Below are 21,285 nucleotides of genomic sequence, written 5' to 3' on the forward strand. Positions count from 1 at the left end.
ATTAAAGTAAAGTTTTATTTTTATGAATTACTGAAGTAAAGTTTTATTTTTATGAATTATTAAAGTAAACTTTTATTTTTATGAATTATTAAAGTAAAGTTTTATTTTTATGAATCATTAAAGTAAACTTTTATTTTTATGAATTATTAAAGTAAATTTTTATTTTTATGAATTATTAAAGTAAAGTTTTATTTTTATGAATTATTAAAGTAAACTTTTATTTTTATGAATTATTAAAGTAAACTTTTATTTTTATGAATTATTAAAGTAAACTTTTATTTTTATGAATTATTAAAGTAAAGTTTTATTTTTATGAATTATTAAAGTAAACTTTTATTTTTATGAATTATTAAAGTAAACTTTTATTTTTATGAATTATTAAAGTAAAGATTTTTTTATAAATTACTAAAGTAAAGTTTTGTTTTTATAAATTACTAAAGTAAACTTTTATTTTTATGAATTATTAAAGTAAATTTTTATTTTATGAAGTATTAAAGTTTTATTTTTCTGAATTACTAAAGTAAAGTTTTATTTTTTATAAATTACTAAAGTAAAGTTTTATTTTTATAAATTACTAAAGTAAAGTTTTATTTTTATAAATTACTAAAGTAAAGTTTTATTTTTATAAATTACTAAAGTAAAGTTTTATTTTTATAAATTACTAAAGTTTTATTTTTATGAATTATTAAAGTTTTATTTTTATGAATTACTGAAGTAAAGTTTTATTTTTATGAATTACTCAAGTAAAGCTTTATTTTTATGAATTACTCAAGCAAAGTTTTATTTTTATGAATTACTGAAGTAAAGTTTTATTTTTATGAATTACTAAAGTAAAGTTTAACAGCAACGTTAAAGGATCCAAGAATGACAAAAAAAAGCAGAAGAAGATTTTTTTTTTTGGAATTTCACAGACACCATGACATCTTGCTGCTGACAAAGTAGGGAATTCAAAAAGATGTGGAAAAGCAGAAGTCTTCTAGTTCTGGTGAGATGAAAAAAAATATAATATAAACAAATATCAAAATCTGAATATTTAAGAGGTGCAGAAATGAAGGTTTAATGTTTTATTCCGGAATTATACATTTTAAACTTATGATTTGGTGCAGTTTTTAGTTTTGATGAGTTTTTATAGATACACTAAAAAGAAACTCAAAGAAAGGTCAGCATGGCGCAAAACAAAATTTGGATGTAGGTTAAAGCATGTAAACAATGTTAATAGGATTTGTAAACACAAATTTAGGGTTATTAAATTGTTATGTATATTTGACTGAAACTGATCTTACTCGGTAGAGTAAAAAGATAAGTGAAACTGGAAAGCGGAAGTAGCCTCGATCTGAGTTCAAGTTGTGTTTGTTTAGTATTACTTGGGCGATTAAAGGAGATAAAAATCGCCGGAAGTGATTAGTTAGAAATGAATGATGAAAAAAGGCATAAAAAAGATGAGTCCTTTGAATTTCACGGATATGTTTTTTTTTGTTTTTTTTTTTTTTAAAGGAGTCACCGCTTATCAAGGCCCGGAGGCCACTCAAGGATAAGGGTTAATAAGTGTACAGTAGTCAAGGGGAACAAGTCGTAGTCATCATTAGTAGTGGCAATTTGGAAAATTGGATTACTTAAGGGGATGGCTCATCAAGAATTTGTTCACATTGAACTTGAAGACAACCATATTGTAGTCATTTGGAAAGCAGAAAAATGTAACAGAGTTCCACAGGCGTGCAGTTCTAAGAAATAAGCTTTGTTCATGGAATCTACGTTTAGGTTTAGGCACAGATAAGGAGTGGGGGGAATTATTGATAGTAGATTCAGCTAGACGAGTGTTTTTCGCGAAAGTCAAGCCACTTACTGTTTATCATTAAGAAAATAGGGAATTCAGAAAAATGTAGAAAAAGCCAAAGTCTTTCAGTTTTGGTGAGGTGGGGGAGGATAAAGTTAAGAGATAAGTGAAGATAATGACAACAAAAAAAGAAAGTAGCTTCGATCTGAGTTCAAGTTTCGATCATTTAGTACAGGATGCAACGCTAAAATTGTTGCCATAGAAAAGACAACATCATTCCATTTCAGTTTATTGAAAACCGGTTTTCTTTTTTGTGTTGCAGACCATCTACTAATTGGTCAGTTGTGCAAAAATCCCAAGAGCGATAGGAGCCTTCGATCATATCTGATAGTGACACAATATTCAACGAGGGATATCAGAGACGTGCCGCTATACAACTCTTGCTCTCTACCGATAGACGTCCCAGCCCAGAAGGCCAGGCAAATGTGCCTTCTCTTCGATTTCATTATTTAGTACATATTCTAGTTGGAAACCCCTCTTCCATTACTAAATCTGCACCAGTTTACAATGAAAGAATGAATATTTTTTTAAAAATTTGGAGCAATGCTAATCAAGAAAATACCAACTTTGTAGGTGTTTGTTTTGTTGTTTTTTAATTTTAGCCATACATACAAACATACATACAGATTCCATGAACATAACTTCTTTCCCAGAACTGCCCGTCTGTGAAAAACTGTTCCACTGGCCTGTTTCCTGGCTGATGGTAGCATTCAAATCCAATGTAAACAAGTTCTTGTTGAGCTGTCCCCTTAATTAAAATTCTACCCAATGTACACCATTTACGATTACTAAACTACCACCTTACATTCATTGACCCTTATCCTCAAGTAGCCTTCAGGCCTTGATAAATGTTGACTTCCTTGTAAAAAAAGAAAAAGATATTGTGCACTTGAAGTATGTTTAACAGTTGGCATTCAGGATGATGACAGAGTACCTAGCCCATGCGGCAACGATCCACACACACCCTTCCCGACAAACCAGAATTTTGCTTTTTGTAGGAAGAAAGCTATCGATGACAAAGAAACAATACAGAGTTTGGCTTTACTTTATATATTATTCTATTAAAATATAATTGATTATTGTTTTATGGTAGACAAGAAAATGTTGTCATCATCCGTCCCTCTTAGGACACCTGAGCTTGTTGAAGCATGTTAATCAACTAGTCAGTGTTTTGATATAGAATTGGTAGTGTAGATATCGCGAACATGGGAAAATGATGCAATTAAAACAAGGAATAACAGGAGAAAGAAGGAAAAAGGAGTATGCGCCATAAAGGAAAGACAGTAGAAAAAAAAAAATGAAAATAAAGAAGAAAAGAATTGCCAGTGATCCCTATAAAATACAGGCATCTTCCAATCAGCTGTCCAACCCCTCCCCCCTCCTCTTTGACTATCAGGTTTTCATGTCAACCATTAACTATTGTTGCTAATCCGAAAAACCTTGATGCGATTATGGACAACTCCTTCATACGAACGCGAGATCAAAGCCACATTTGTTCTCGATCTCATCCGAAGATTCTTATTCAACCTAACAGCCGGCACATTCCATCTACCCATAACCGTGGTATTATTGAGCATGTCATCCAAGCAACAGATACTTATGTATAAAAAAAATATTGTGCACTTTTTTATTTTTTTTAACAAAGGGGGGGGGTCACTACTTATCAAGGCCCGGAGGCCACTCGAGGATAAGGGTTATTGAGTGTACAGTAGTCAATGGGATGATTTCTTAGTAAACGTTAGTAGTAGAAATTTGATAAATTGGATTATTTAATGGAATGGTTCATCAAGAATTTGTTTGCGTTGGACTTGAAGACAACCAAATTGTAGTCGGCTGGAAAACAGACTAACGGAAGAGAGTTTCACAGGTGTGCAGTTCTGAGAAATAAGCTTTTTTTCACGGAATCTACATTTAGGTTTAGGCACAGATAAAGAGTTGGGAAAGTTATTGACCCTGGTTTCAGCTAGACAGGTGTTTTTCGTGAAAGATTGGCGAGGTGGAACTATAGATTGGAATTCAGATGAGCTCTTGCCATGAAAATAGCGATAAAGCAGAGACATGCTCACAACATCTCTCCAGTAGGAAGCATGTTGAACAGTTCCCAACCAAGATGATGGCAGGACACCCCATCTGCAAAGATCCACAAGAAAAACAAAAAAAACAGAACTGGATGTTGATTTTGTAGGAAGAAAACTATCGACGACAAAGAAACAATAAAGGGTTCGACTTTACTTTATATATTAATTCTATTAAAATGTAATTGATTATTGTTTTATGGTAGACAAGAAAATGGCGTTTTACACAAACAAAATAAGGGACCGTATACTGCATACGCCCTCTGTTGTCAACATCCGCCCCTCTTAGGATACCTAAGCTTGTTAAATTGGCCAATGTTTTTATATAGAATTGGAAATGTAAATATCGCATACCTGGATAGGGCGTCTATTATCTTGAGTGGGCATTATTTTTTCTTTGATTTCAAATAGTTTTATTTCTCAATATGAAACCCCGCTTAAAGAGGCAATCAATTTTCTGAGTGGGAATATCCAATTTTGGATGGTCAAGTCCCAAGCAAGATATCTTTCCCATCATCAGATTGTCATCTGCATGCATTGTTTACACCAAAACAGTTTTCAGCAAAATTTGGCATTAAATATGCCTTAAAAGGGTTGATATGCTGTAATTTTCATGACAAGTGCTCGACTGAATTCCAATCTATCATTCCCCTTTGTCAAACTTTCACAAAAAACACTCGACTAGCTACAACTACATAAGTATCTGTTGCTTGGATGACATCTCAGAACTGCCCACCTTTAGAACACTGTTCTGCTGGCCTGCTTCCCGGTTGAATACAGCATAATAGCCTTCAAATCCAATGTAAACAAATTCTTGTTGAGCTGTCTTCATAAATGATCAAATTTTACCAAATTTACACCATTAACGGTTACTGCACTGCCATCTTACATTCATTAACCCTTATCCTCGAGTGGCCATGGGCCTTGATAAGTGGTAACTCTAAAGTAAAAACCAAAGAAAAAAAAAGGCAACTAAGTCAGATAAGAACTTGCTTAACCATTTGTTATTGTTATATATTAATACCCTACGCCAGTAAGTAGCGATTATGTAAACTATAAATTTGTATAAATTTTGGCAACGGTCACATTATTACATGTCAGGATAAACTGGTGGCAAATAGAAATGTACCCAGCTGCAGGTGGCGTGATTGAAGCGGCGGAGGGGGGGGGGGGTTCAAAAGTTAGCTCCCTAGACAAAACGCACTAGAAATGCAGGTGATGACGTCAGGAGGTGATGATGTCATGTTTTTGAGGTGGGAAACTAAAGGATTTTTAAAGTCAGTCTGAATCGGGAAACGAGACAGGCGACATGCGTCTGACAGTGTAGAGAAAATCTAAACGAATATGACTTCGATGCTTTCCCGTTTGTGTCTCTCAATTCCCAAGTAGACGAACAAAGGAGAAGGAATTATTTTTAGCGTAGGTAGTCTTCCTACCCCTTCTCCCGTGAACAAACGATCTCTAAAATAAAACCTTTGAAACCTCCGCAAGTTTCCACGATGTTTCCAACTATGCAAGTAAATAAATAATCAATTAATTATTTAAAATGGTCTCTCCCCTAATGAGTAAACTCTCGAAATAAAACCTTTGTAAACCCAGCAAGTTTCCATCACGTTTTTATGCATGAGTAAATTCATCTTAGGTTAAACAGAATATCAACAACCATGAGAGGATCACGGTCCACATATGGAAAACATCGATCAAAATAATGGAAGACTGTGACCGCGCATGTATGTATGAAGACTTTTTCTTGATTTGGTTACTTGATCACTTACTGGCGAGATAAGCAGAAGTGCACGTTTATGTAAATGACTAACGTTCAAACGATTGTGTAATGTTGAAAGTGTTATAGTATGAACCACCTTCAGTTTGACCCTAACCCTGACCTTAACATAACATAAGTACATAAGTAATTGTTCATTAAAACGATTTACCTTGATTGCAGCAGAAAACAAGTCTAAATCGATGGCTTGTTGATGTTCGGGATTATGTTCATCGATCACCTACAAAGAAATGTGAAAAAAGAAAAAAAAATTATCATAACTTGTAAGAAAAATATTTAACAAAATCTTTGCAGATGAGTGGCTGAGCTATGCTCAAATGATGATGATTTTTCTTTACTTTTTTGGATCATTTGAATTGGTTTTATTTTGGTGTGCTATTTTCGATCAATGTGACCTCTGGCCATCTTCCGGTGTATCTTGTTGAATTCTGGAATCTGCACGGAATTTCAAACAGAACCCTTACTTCAATCCACATAGGTAGTATGCTCTCGTTCTGTCAGTCATAGAAGTCCTAAGTAATTTGCACTTCCGAAATTTTCTGCTGATTCCTAATTTCGACAGATTCTCTTAAAACTTCAATCTCTTTCTTTTTCTCCCGCTCCCGTGTTTTCACTCTCTCCCTTCCTATCTCCTCTCTCTTTAATTGTGCCAACCTATCCCCCCTCTCTCTGGACACACACACACACATACTCACATGCAACTTGTTTCATAGATTTCTTGTAGAATGAATAAGTTGACATGAGGAAATTAACTCCTTGATTAAAAAATTGATTATTTCCCTTTAGTTAACATATCAAATGGCTGGGAAAACGGACCGTTTCCCTGAATACATCTGCGCCAGTTTAAGGTGAAAGAATGTATATTTTTCCTAATTTTTAATACCATTCATCCGGGGCAATGTCAATTAAGAAAATACCAAACTTGTGGGCGGGGGATGTTTTGGATATTTATAAAGTTTTAGCCAGCCAGCCAGCTACACCCACACACACACACACACACACACACACACACACACACACACACACACACACACACAATTGCCCTTTATATTATAGAAAATAAATAAAACAACATAAGCGATGTGATTTCACCAGCCCTTTCTACGCCCTCTTTCTTCTGTGCTTAAGCTTTTCTCTCTGTCTCTCTCTCTATCTGGGGACACACACACACGGCTTATTTTATAGATTTCTTGAGGAATGAGTCGACATACAATATTCAACTTCTTGAAAAAAAATAAATCTGCACGAGTTTACGGTCAAAGAATGTATATTTTTTTCTAATTTTTAGATATCATTCATCCGGGGCAACGTCAATTAAGAAAATACCAAATTTTGTGTGTGTTATTTGCATTAATCGGACTACTGTTCTTATCTTGAGTGTCATTTTCACAAAAGCATCGGTTGATGTAATCTCAGACCTTCTTTAGGTGTATCTTGTTGAACCCGGGAATTTGGACGAAATTTTGAACGAAACCCTTTATTTACTTCACGAGAGTAGCATGTTCTCGTTCAGTCAACCATGATTGGATAAAGATCATAAGTAATTCGCAATTGTATTTTTTGGTCGCCCACACTGAGAATTAAATCTTCACCCTCCAAGAGAATATCATTTTTACAATTGATTTTTCCAAGTACACTAATCACTAAGCCTCGGGCCCTGGCGGACCACTGGAAAGATGCAAACATTTTATTTATTGAGAGAAAAAGAAAAGAGAAAAAATCGTTTGATTTAAAAAAAAAATATTTTTTTTTCGACATCTTTTTTTCTTTTTGTGGGGTATATGGTTAGAAAAGAAGAAGAAGAAAAAACGTACCGGGCGTATCTGCACCATTCTTTGGGAAAGAAGAAGGAAAGGATGGCCAGCGCATTTGTATACGCGAAGGGCATCTTGGGAAGGCAGAGCATGATGGGAGAAGCTATTTTTTTTCCTGTCTCTTCCTTTTTTTTTTTTCTAGATAGGAGGATATAAAAGCTGGGAAAAATTCCCTGGGGGAGCAGAGAGAAAAGAGTCGTGAACATCTTCTCTTGAAAAGAATTTCGTATTGCTGATGTTCGGATTGTGTGGTGTGACATTGGTGGCGAGAGGCCAGGTGTGGTCGATTGGAAAAGAAGAGGGCAGAAACGTGCTGTTGTCGAGAGAGTGACCCACTCCTTCCCGAACCCCAGAACCGAATCCTGATTATAACCCTAGATTTTTTCTAATCGAAACATATCTTATTAATTTCCGATACCCTAGGATCCGAAGTTAAGATGTTTCAATTGATAAAATAGAAAAACAAAAGATGTCGAAAGAATTAAAAAAAATAAAATGGTGTATTTTTCTTTTCTTTTCTTTAATTAAATAAAGTGTTTGCACTTCAAGTGTTTTTTCAAGTGGGTTATCTGTTTATTTAAAAACAAAAACAAACAAACAAACAATCAGTAGTCCAATGAATTCAAATAATACGAATAACCTTCCCTCATCTCCAAAATTCAGAAATGTGTGTGTGGTGTCTTAGATTTTTTCAGTTTTAGTTGGACACACACATACAGACACACACAGACACACAGAAAACTGCCCTTTATATTATAGAGGATAAATAAAACAACGTAAGCGATGTGATTTTTAAGAGTGCAGTTAAGATGGCAAATTCGATGTAGAGCTGTTGGTTGGTTGGTTGGTTGGTTGTTTTACGGCATATCAACCCTTTTCAGGTTATTTAATGCCGAATCCAGTGATTTTGAAGAACAGATTTTGGTAGAATATATTTGTTTTTTTCAAGTCGGTTTCTATTTAACCCATAGTTGGGACCCTAACAGGTACTACCAGTACGAGCCAGAGTGGACCTGGGAGCAACGGCAATTAAGGGGTGGCTCCACTCTCCTCAAAGCCTGCAAACTGGGGCCTCACCATCGGATATAGTTTAAGGTCATATCCAGGACCGATGTAGAGATGTACATCAACTAGTTTAAATATAAAAAATTAAGAATTACGTACCGTCATCAATTTATCGAAGGCATTAGCAATTTCTTCATGTTTATTGCTTTCCTTGAATTTCTTTTCCCCCTTTTCATTTTTCTTTCTGAAAAAAAAAAAAAAAAAAAAATTATACCACAAACCAGACAAACCATGACGGAACGGGTAGTTATGCTAGTGAGGCATAAAACGTGTGCCACTTACTTTGAGAGATTCGTCACTGGATATTCCGTGATGAAATCCTTTAATCGTTCTTCCAAGTGAGTCCGCATAATTTCCGATTCGTCTGCAGAATACTAGAGAGAAATAACATAATACTAATAAAAATCTCGATATTGGAAATGTATTAAAAAAACTTTATAAACCTGTAAGGAAGGTATACAAAATTTCGGTTGTCGTTCACGCTCTGGATGAAAATGGGGTGTATACTTTCAAATTGTGAGCAATAGGAATTTTTGAAACGAGTTGTGGTGAAGAAAGGCAGCAGGGGTTGGGTGGATTTTGAGGAAGAGGAGAGTACGATGCCGTGTGGTCAAGCTGTCGCAGTGCGAAGGTATTGGTATTATTTTAACTTGGTGGTTGTTTATTGGCCTAAGTTTTCGCTTTGATCTGAAGTAATATTATTATCGCCGTTACTTCCCCATCTCAGGTTTTTATGGTTGTTTTTTTTTGTTTCTGGTTGTTTATATATATATATATATATATATATATATATATATATATATATATATATATATATATATATATACATATGCATATATACATATGCATATATATACATATGTATATATATACATATGTATATATATACATATGTATGTATATATATACATACATATGTATATATATACATACATATGTATATATATACATACATATGTATATATATACATATATATGTATATATATACATACACATATGTATATATATACATATGTATATTAGGGTAGGTCGATTTTGGCATTATGACTAGGTCTATGCAGAGAAAGTCGTTAAATAGCATTAAGAATAACAACACAAAATACTTTTTTTCTAAAACTCCATCGTTTTTTGCTAAAATGAATTTAAACATTGAAAAACTCAATAAGCTGCGTCTATGTCGCAGGGTGCCGGTGTTAAATCAAAGAATAAGCATGTCATATTCATGCCGGTTTTGAAGAAAACATATGAAGGGAGTATAAACAATACGTTTTTTCTTTTGTTTGTAATATCTATTTTATTTTTAGAAAACACTGAGGTACCGATTAACGAAACCTCAAAAACATACCGCATAGCTAAGGCCCTCAGAATAGTACCACCCGGCCGACCCATCGTTTCGGGTATTGGAACCCCCACAGAATACATCTCGGGGCATATAGACAACATTCTCAACCCACTGTTGTCAAACATCCCCAGTTACCTCAAGGACACCACACACTATCTACAAATTTGAAATATTGAGTGTCGATATAAAAAGACACCCTGCAAAATAATTCATTTAAAATGAATTAAACAACTAATAAACCAGGGCTTTATTTTATCCGGTTGATATTTTTGTCTACACTGCCAAGCAATCGGCTTCATTTTCGTGTTCATACGTGTGTTTACTTTGTTAACCGGAGCTTAATTCAAATATAGAAATTATTACATTTTGTATTTTATATCTTAACAAACCTTTATTGTTTCTTTTTTGATATTTACCAATTTTTCCAAATTTTAAATTTAATTCATAATTTCCTTTGTTTAATTTCTTACCATATCATAAAATATGTATTTTGCAGATATTTTTCTAACCATGAGTCGGAAACGAACTATTTTTACACAATTTGTGGGCACACCTTTTCCATTAAATACATAATCCCTACTTTCCGTCAGATTATTCAATATGGTTATTATTGGAGAATTCTCGCCCAAAGTTAAATAAATTTGCCCTTTCAAAATTAATGGCAAATGATGTTAAAGATATTTGGAAGGCAGTAAATTCCAGTTTGCCCCTATTAACTGAAAAATGGATTGTACACAAATTGCAGGACACCTGCTTTAAAAACACTAAGCAAATAAATAGAAACGTTTTATCCGCATATGCCAAAAGTCTTCTGGTCAATTACAAATTGACAAATTATTTGATATTTCATCTTGTTCGTGTGACCTGCCAATTGCAAGTTGTCATGCCAAAAATATTAAATGCAAAAAAGAAAATTGTCAGTCAAAGCATATTGTCTGTACCTGTTCCATAAAAAAAGGTTAGTTTATTCTATTTTTAAAATTTCTCTTGTTTGTTTGAAAAATCTTTTTAATGAAAATCATAGACATCTTAAATTAAATGAATTTCCATAATTGTATTTTATGTAAACCAGTGAGAAAAGAAATTACAATTTTTTTACGTGAAATAGAATTTATTTCTAAGATTAGCGTAGATTAGAATAAACATTTGTCGAATTTTCTAATTCAGGTTCCTGTGGAGGAGAGAGTATTTGAAGGACTAAAGAAATAAAATAGGACTCGAAGGCAATTTTCAATTGAGACCTGTTGATAAAGCTGTAGTCTCAAAATCTAAAACGTTAACTGTGTTAGGAGAAAAGCAAGTTGATTCCCCCCCCCCCGCCTATTGCTTCAACATCCCATGACCAGAATATCATTCTGACATCAGAAAATAGTGATGGAACAGATGAAAGTTTTGAACCAGAGGAAGAGTGTAAGAATATTTACAGCCTGATAAAAATTCCTCGTTATGCCATTGAACTCATCAGAGGTGATGTCTCATCAAACCTAGGTGCAAGTCTTGCAAATGCTTTTCTTTTGGATCTACAGGCTGCAGGCCTTCTAAAATCAAATATTGATTTAAGGAATTTTTTTCTTGATAAGTCCAAAATTGACAGAGAAAAAGAAAGATAAAAAAATAATGCCTATCAAAAACATAATAAAAAAATTAGAAATCTTTTCTGCATTGGTAATGATGGGAAACACGACAAAGACACTTTATTTTACATTGAAACTGTCGATGAAAAAGGAAACAAAAATCGAAGAAAAGCTAAAGGACAAGAGCATCACTTGACATTTACGAAGGAGATGGGTTGTGGAAGTAAGGGAGCGTATCTAAGACATGGAGTGATTCCTACTGTTAGAGCCACTGGTGCTGTTCTGACAGATGAAGTTCACAAAGTTCTAGAAGAGTATGAGAGTGTCAATACTTTAAAGGCTGTCCTTTTAGACACCACAAGCACCAATGCTGGTTTCCTCACTAGAAAACAAGCTGTATAGAAAAATACACACTACTGGTTGTTCTCTACACCAGAATGAGCTTCCTTTTAGGGCATTATTTCAATTCCTTGATGGAAGTGCACGAAGCCCAACATCATTTACGGGTCAACTCGGAAAATTATGTTCTAACAATTACCATCATTTACCTCAAGTTTGTGGACCCGTAAAATTTATCCATCTGAATTGACCAGAAAAATGCACCAGCTGATTAGTTTTATTGTAGAAGTTTATGCAGTTACCTGGTTTGAAATTAAACTGGATAATAAATTTCATAACCAGCAAATGTATATTTTTAAAATGATTGGGCAAATAAAAAAGCAGCCTCCAGAAATTCAGGAAATTGTTTTAAGCAATCTGCAGCTTAATGCTTTCGCCCTTTTTTCTAGTGAATATTCTGTTCTCTTTGTTAAAATCAGATGAAATGGAAGTGAGGGAAGTAGCTATAAGAAGAATTTTAACCATTAGGTAAGTAAACATTCATATAAAACTGATCAAATTGTTTATTTCGATTTATACATTCATTTTCAATTATTAAATTAAAAAAAAATTAATTGAAATAAAATTGTGTTCATTTGTTCAAGTTAATAACATTATTTGACTTCTCTTTTCTTTTTCAGTAGTGGGGAACCAGTGAGAAAGCGTTTAAAAAATATCAACAATAAATTTTGACGCTTTACATTTATCAAAGTGGAGGGTCAGAGCCAGCACTAACTGAAGAATTATCATATCATGAACTTTAGTAATTATTTATGAGCGGCAGAAAGCCAGAGTTACCTGATTTGCCTGCACATTCACAAAGTGTGGAAAGTGCTGTAACATTGACATCGAAAGCCTGCCAATCAGTCTATGGACTTGAAGCAAGATATAGGCATATTATTGCTAAGATTTTATGCCATGAAATGAGGCCATTTTTTGCTTCAAAGTGATCCTATAGGGAGAATTTTTATATTATGGTAAAAAAAAATAGCTTTTTTACTTGCCAATTGTTTTGTGTTTTTTATACAAGCATAGATAACTGCCTAGAGATAGGTAAATAATTTGTTTTAGGTTTTATTAAGACTTTTTTCCAAACAGAATAAAAACTTTTTATTTCATTGATAGTAAAAAAAATTGAATTTTGCAGTTATAAAACAAAGTAAAATGCAGCATTTATAGAATTTTGTAATTGCCGCCACCTCAGTATGGGGCGGGGCAATTATAATTTTGTTTAATATTTAGCATATCAGTCATTATATCGTTTATTTAAATATATAAAACAACTTGTTATGATTGACACTGCAAAATACTAAATAATTTCTCACAAATCTTTCACAGATAAGGATTTTTTCCGTGTCTCAAAGTAGACGATCTTTAAAATCAAATTAGCATCCAATGCTTGATGTTAGAAACCTAGTTTTTTAATATTTGTACTCCCCATATGTTTGTGAAACTTTCTCTGCTTCAACCTTTTACATTTTCCCAAAAAAGTTGAAAATCAACCTACCCTAATGTATATATATATATATATACATATGTATATACACATACATATGTATATATATATGCATACATATGTATATATATGCACACATATGTATATATATGCACACAGATATGTATATATATGTACAGATATGTATATATATATGCACACAGATGTATATATATATATATATATATATGCCTACATATGTATATATATATGCCTACATATGTATATATATATATGCATACATATGTATATATATATATGCATACATATGTATATATATATGCATACATATGTGTATATATATGCATACATATATATATACATACATATATATATATACATGCATATATATACATACATATATATATATACATGCATATATATATACATACATATATACATACATATATATACATACATATATATATATATACATATGTATATATATACATACATATGTATATACATACGTATGTATATATATATATATACATATGTATATACATACGTATATATATACATACATATGTATATACATACGTATGTATATACATACGTATATATATACATACGTATATATATACATATGTATATACATACGTATATATATATATACATACATATGTATATATACATAAATATATATATATACATACATATGTATATATATACATATGTATATATATATACATATGTATATATATACATATGTATATATATATATACATATGTATATATATACATATGTATGTATATATATACATACATATGTATATATATACATACATATGTATATATATACATACATATGTATATATACATACATATGTATATATATATACATACATATGTATATATATATACATACATATGTATATATATATACATACATATGTATATATATATACATACATACATATGTATATATATACATACATATGTATATATATATATACATACATATGTATATATATATATACATACATATGTATATATATATACATACATATGTATATATATATACATACATATGTATATATATACATACATATGTATATATATATATACATACATATGTATATATATATACATACATATGTATATATATATACATACATATGTATATATATATATACATACATACATATGTATATATATATACATACATATGTATATATATATACATATGTATATATATATACATACATATGTATATATATATGCATACATATGTATATATATATATATGCATACATATGCATATATATATATATGCATACATATGCATATATATATATATGCATACATATGTATATATATATATATGCATACATATGTATATATATATGCATACATATGTATATATATATATGCATACATATGTATATATATATATGCATACATATGTATATATATATGCATACATATGTATATATATATGCATACATATGTATATATATATGCATACATATGTATATATATATGCATACATATGTATATATATATATGCATACATATGTGTATATATATATATATGCATACATATGTATAGATATATATGCATACATATGTGTATATATATATATATGCATACATATGTATATATATATGCATACATATATATATATACATACATATGTATATATATATGCATACGTATGCATATATATGCACACATATGCATATATATGCACACATATGCATATATATACATACATATGCATATATATACATACATATGCATATATATACATACATATGCATATATATATACATACATACATACATATGCATATATATATACATACATATATATATATACATACATACGCATATATATATATGTACATACATATGCATATATATATATGCATATGTATGTATATATATATGCCTACATATGTATATATATATGCATACATATGCATATATATATGCATACATATGTATATATATATGCATACATATGCATATATATATGCATACATATGCATATATATGCATACATATGCATACATATGCATATATATATGCATACATATGTATATATATATGCATACATATGCATATATATATGTATACATATGTATATACATATATGCATACATATGCATATATATACATACATATGCATATATATACATACATATGTATATATATACATACATATGCATATATATATGCATACATATGTATGTATATATACATACGTATGTATATATATACATACATATGTATATATATACATACATATGTATATATATACATACATATGTATATATATACATACATATGTATATATATACATACATATGTATATATATATACATACATATGTATATATATACATACATATGTATATATATACATACATATGTATATATATACATCCACATGTATATGCATCCATATGTATATGTATACATACATATGTATATATATATACATCCTTGCCTGAAACGATTTCCACAATAAAACGGATGTGTCATGTGAGGAAGATAAAATCGAGGCAGTACAGGGAGATGTGTTCAGTATAGGAGATTTCGATGGTATGGTAACATTGAATGGATGACAGTGTTTAGGTTAGTAAATGATTATAAAGCAGGGTCAATTATTCAACTGTTTAGCCATAACGATGTGAATTTACCAGCAGAAATCCAAGAGTCTGTTTGTTATATGTGCCAAATCGAGCAGATTTGTCAAAGAATTTCTGCATATTGTTAAGTGGTCGGAGCCGTGTCAGGAATGTATCATTTCGATGCATCGATAACCACCAACCTGTTAAGAAAGAAAAGAAAAATATGGTTAGCATGGAATTTAGTGCAGGTCTGAGATTAAAAGTAAAAACAAAATAGCTGTTAAAAGAGTTTCATACTGGCTTGTGTACAGTGTCAATTGATATTAAGTTGTTTTAAGTGTTGGGATATTAAGTTGTTTATAGTGTTTTGATATTAAGTTGTTTATAGTGTTTGGATATTAAGTTGTTTATAGTGTTTGGATATTAAGTTGTTTATAGTGTTGGGATATTAAATTGTTTATAGTGTTGGGATATCAAATTGTTTATAGTGTTGGGATATTAAGTTGTTTATAGTGGTGGGATATTAAATTGTTTATAGTGTTGGGATATCAAATTGTTTATAGTGTTGGGATATTAAGTTGTTTATAGTGGTGGGATATTAAATTGTTTATAGTGTTGGGGATATTAAGTTGTGTATAGTGTTGGGATATTAAATTGTTCATATTGTTGGGATATTAAGTTGTTTATAGTGTTGGGATATTAAGTTGTTTATAGTGTAAGGATATTAAATTGTTTATAGTGTTGGGGATATTAAGTTGTTTATAGTGTTGGGATATTAAGTTGTGTATAGTGTTGGGATATTAAGTTGTGTATAGTGTTGAGATATTAAATTGTTCATATTGTTGGGATATTAAGTTGTTTATAGTGTTGGGATATTAAGTTGTTTATAGTGTAAGGATATTAAATTGTTTATAGTGTTTGGATATTAATGTGTTTATAGTGTTAGGATATTAAGTTGTTTATAGTGTTGGGATATTAAATTGTTTATAGTGTTAGGATATTAAGTTGTATATAGTGTGAGGATATTAAATTGTTTATAGTGTTGGGATATTAAGTTGTGTATAGTGTTGGGATATTAAAATGTTTATAGTGTTAGGATATTAACTTGTTTATAGTGTTAGGATATTAAATTGTTTATAGTGTTAGGATATTAAATTGTTTATAGTGTTTGGATATTAAATTGTTTATAGTGTTGGGATATTAAGTTGTGTATAGTGTTAGGATATTTAAATTTTTTTTAGTGTTGGGATATTAAATTGTTTATAGTGTTGGGATATTAAGTTGTGTAGAGTGTTAGGATATTAAATTGTTTATAGTGTTAGTATATTGAATTGTTTATAGTGTTGGGATATTAAATTGTTTATAGCGTTGGGATATTAAGTTGTTTATAGTGTTGGGATATTAAATTGTTTATAGTGTTGAGATATTAAGTTGTTTATAGTGTTGGGATATAAAGTTGTTTATAGTGTTGGAATATTAAGTTGTTTATAGTGTTAGGATATTAAATTGTTTATAGTGTTAGGATATTAAATTGTTTATAGTGTTGGGATATTAAATTTTTTATAGTGTTGGGATATTAAGTTGTTTATAGTGTTGGGATATTAAGTTGTTTATAGTGTTGGGATATTAAGTTGTTTATAGTGTTAGGATATGAAGTTGTTTATAGTGTTAGGATATTAAATTGTTTATAGTGTTAGGATATTAAATTTTTTATAGAGTTGGGATATTAAATTGTTTATAGTCTTGGGATATTAAGATGTTTATAGTGTTGGGATATTAAGTTGTTTATAGTGTTGGGATATTAAGTTGTTTATAGTGTTGGGATATTAAATTGTTCATATTGTTGGGATATCTAATTGTTTATAGTGTTAGGATATTTAATTGTTTATAGTGCAAGGATATTAAATTGTTTATAGTTTTGGGATATTATATCGTTTATAGTGTAAGGATATTAAGTTGTGTATAGTGTTGGGATATTAAATTGTTTATAGTGTTAGGATATTAAATTGTTTTATAGTGTTAGGATATTAAATTGTTTATAGTGTTGGGATATTAAGTTGTTTATAGTGTTGGGATATTAAATTGTTTATAATGTTGGGATATTAAGTTGTGTATAGTGTTGGGATATAAAGTTGTTTATAGTGTTAGGATATTAAATTGTTTATAGTGTTAGGATATTAAATTGTTTATAGTGTTGGGATATTAAATTGTTTATAGTCTTGGGATATTAAGATGTTTATAGTGTTGGGATATTAAGTTGTTTATAGTGTTGGGATATTAAGTTGTTTATAGTGTTGGGATATTAAATTGTTCATATTGTTGGGATATCAAATTGTTTATAGTGTTAGGATATTTAATTGTTTATAGTGCAAGGATATTAAATTGTTTATAGTTTTGGGATATTATATTGTTTATAGTGTTAGGATATTAAGTTGTGTATAGTGTTGGGATATTAAATTGTTTATAGTGTTAGGATATTAAATTGTTTTATAGTGTTAGGATATTAAATTGTTTATAGTGTTGGGATATTAAATTGTTCATAGTGTTGGGATATTAAATTGTTTATAATGTTGGGATATTAAGTTGTGTATAGTGTTAGGATATTAAAATTTTTTTTAGTGTTGGGATATTAAATTGTTTATAATGTTAGGATATTAAGTTGTGTATAGTGTTAGGATATTAAATTGTTTATAGTGTTAGGATATTAAATTGTTTATATTGTTTGGATATTAAATTGCTTATAGTGTTGGGATATTAAGTTGTGTATAGTGTTGGGATATTAAATTGTTTATAGCGTTAGGATATTAAATTGTTTATAGCGTTAGGATATTAAATTGTTTATAGTGTTAGGATATTAAATTGTTTATAGTGTTGGGATATTAAATTGTTTAAAGTGTTGGGATATTAAGTTGTGTATAGTGTTAGGATATTAAAATTTTTTTTTAGCGTTGGGATATTAAATTGTTCATAGTGTTAGGATATTAAGTTGTGGATAGTGTTAGGATATTAAATTGTTTATAGTGTAAGGATATTAAATTGTTTATAGTGTTAGGATATTAAATTGTTTATAGTGTTGGGATATTAAATTGTTTATAGTGTTGGGATATTAAATTGTTTATAGTGTTGAGATATTAAGTTGTGTATAGTGTTAGGATATTAAAAAATTTTTTTAGTGTTGGGATATTAAATTGTTTATAGTGTTAGGATATTAAATTGTTAGGTTATTAAATTGTTGTTAAATTGTTTATAGTGTTAGGATATTAAATTGTTTATAGTGTTGGGATATAAATTTTTTTATAGTGTTGGGATATAAAATTGTTTATAGTGTTTGGATATAAAATTGTTTATAGTGTTGGGATATAAAATTGTTTATAGTGTTGGGATATAAAATTGTTTATAGTGTTAGGATATTAAATTGTTTACAATGTTAGGATATAAAATTGTTTATAGTGTTAGGATATTAAATTGTTTATAGTGTTAGGATATTTAATTTTTTTACAATGTTAGGATATTAAATTGTTTATGGTGTTAGGATATAAAATTGTTTATAGTGTTAGGATATTAAATTGTTTACAATGTTAGGATATAAAATTGTGTATAGTGTTAGGATATTAAATTTGAGTTGTGTATAGTGTTGGGATATTATTATTGAGTTGTGTATAGTGTTGGGATATCAAATTGTTTATAGTGTTGGGATATTAAACTGTTTATAGTGTTAGGATATTAAATTGTTTATAGTGTTAGGATATTAAATTGTTTATAGTGTTAGGATATTAAATTGTTTATAGTGTTAGGATATTAAATTGTTTATAGTGTTAGGATATTAAATTGTTTATAGTGTTGGGATATTAAATTGTTTATAGTGTTAGGATATAAAATTGTTTATAGTGTTAGGATATTAAATTGTTTACAATGTTAGGATATTAAATTGTTTATAGTGTTAGGATATAAAATTGTTTATAGTGTTAGGATATTAAATTGTTTATAGTGTTGGGATATTATATTGTTTATTGTGTTGGGATATTATATTGTTTATTGTGTTGGGATATCAAATTGTTTATAGTGTTGGGATATTAAATTGTTAATAGTGTTAGGATATTAAATCGTTTATAGTGTTGGGATATTGAGTTGTTTATAGTGTTGGGATATTAAGTTATTTATAGTGTTGGGATATGGGGTTCTCCAGAATGTTGGGATACTGAGTTTTCTAGAATGTTGGGATACTGTAGGTACATTGAGTTGCCTCGTGTTTTGAGATACTAGGGTATATAAAATGTTGATATGCTAGGACATGAAAACTGTAAGGATACTGGGTTGTCTAGATTGCAGACATACTGTGTAACTGGAGTATATAAAGTGTAGAAATCCTGGGTTTCCTTGAGTGCTGGAATACTATGATATAAAGTGTAAAGATAGTGGGTTCTTTAGAGTGTTGGGATACTGAAGAATATACGAAATTTTCCAAGAATTGTAGAAAATTTTTCCCAAAATCTTAAAGATTAACCTAAATTCTCAAAAATATACAAATTAAAAATTTCCACTTATATATAAAAAGCACTTTGTGTGTGTGTGTGTGTGTGTGTGAGAGAGAGAGTTCTCTATGGACTCTGAAACGGCTGTGAAATTTTACACAAATGTACATGTGTATGGCAGTGGTCATAGATAGGTTTTATATCAGAATGCCTCTGATAAGTATCGAAAATTGATAACCTCAAAAAATCAATTAAAGAAGGGACAATTTGATTATGATCAAAGTTAACATCCTTATACAGTCTAACATCACAAATGCATCTGAGAAATTTTATCACCGCACAAGCAGAAGGGCCCAGCATATAAACTCAACAGTAGGTTCTTTGATAAGACAGAGGTGCATTCGAAATGAATGCTTCTGTTTAGAGCACAAATGAAGCAGGATACTTGACTTTTTCATTTTAAACTTTAATTCAAGCCATTATTTAGAAATAATTTTATAAAGTCAACTGTGGGTTCTCTACAGTGCAATGTAGACTACAATGTATTGTGGACTAAGTCACAGCATATAGGTATGTGGAGCTTCCTCCTGGTGCATCAGAATGCATTTCCGAGAAGAGCAGGCAATCAACCGATTTGATTGAAAAATGGCCAGTTAGTTCACCAATTTTTATGATTTCAAGTTCAAATGAACAGCTACAGCAGTTATTGGAATACATCCTACTAAAGTCTGATTGTCACAGCTGATGAATTTCAAAAATACAATCTGGATGTGAGGACACTTTAGAAGAACGATATGCAATAAAATTCTGTTTTAAACCTGGAAAAAACCTGGAAAAAAATGCCACAGAAACATATGATATGCTTCAGACTGCT

At 30.1% G+C, this 21,285-nt stretch overlaps 1 protein-coding gene across 2 annotated transcripts in view; it reads right to left on the reverse strand.

Moving 5' to 3' along the window:
• LOC145263871 (uncharacterized) overlaps window positions 1-21,285 on the reverse strand; it is a 212,734-nt gene that overhangs the window by 10,757 nt on the left and 180,692 nt on the right. For both annotated transcript variants that reach the window (XM_080120947.1, XM_080120946.1), the window contains exons 6-9: window positions 16,009-16,139; window positions 8,854-8,945; window positions 8,671-8,755; window positions 5,844-5,912 (exon numbers count right to left, since the gene is read on the reverse strand). In XM_080120947.1, coding sequence (XP_079977073.1) covers window positions 5,844-5,912; window positions 8,671-8,755; window positions 8,854-8,945; window positions 16,009-16,139 — 377 coding nt within the window. The remainder of the gene's footprint in view (window positions 1-5,843; window positions 5,913-8,670; window positions 8,756-8,853; window positions 8,946-16,008; window positions 16,140-21,285) is intronic.

The sequence above is a fragment of the Euprymna scolopes genome, chromosome 39, assembly GCF_053919585.1.
Source record: "Euprymna scolopes isolate OS-2025 chromosome 39, ASM5391958v1, whole genome shotgun sequence".
NCBI classification, from domain to species: Eukaryota; Metazoa; Mollusca; class Cephalopoda; order Sepiida; family Sepiolidae; genus Euprymna; species Euprymna scolopes.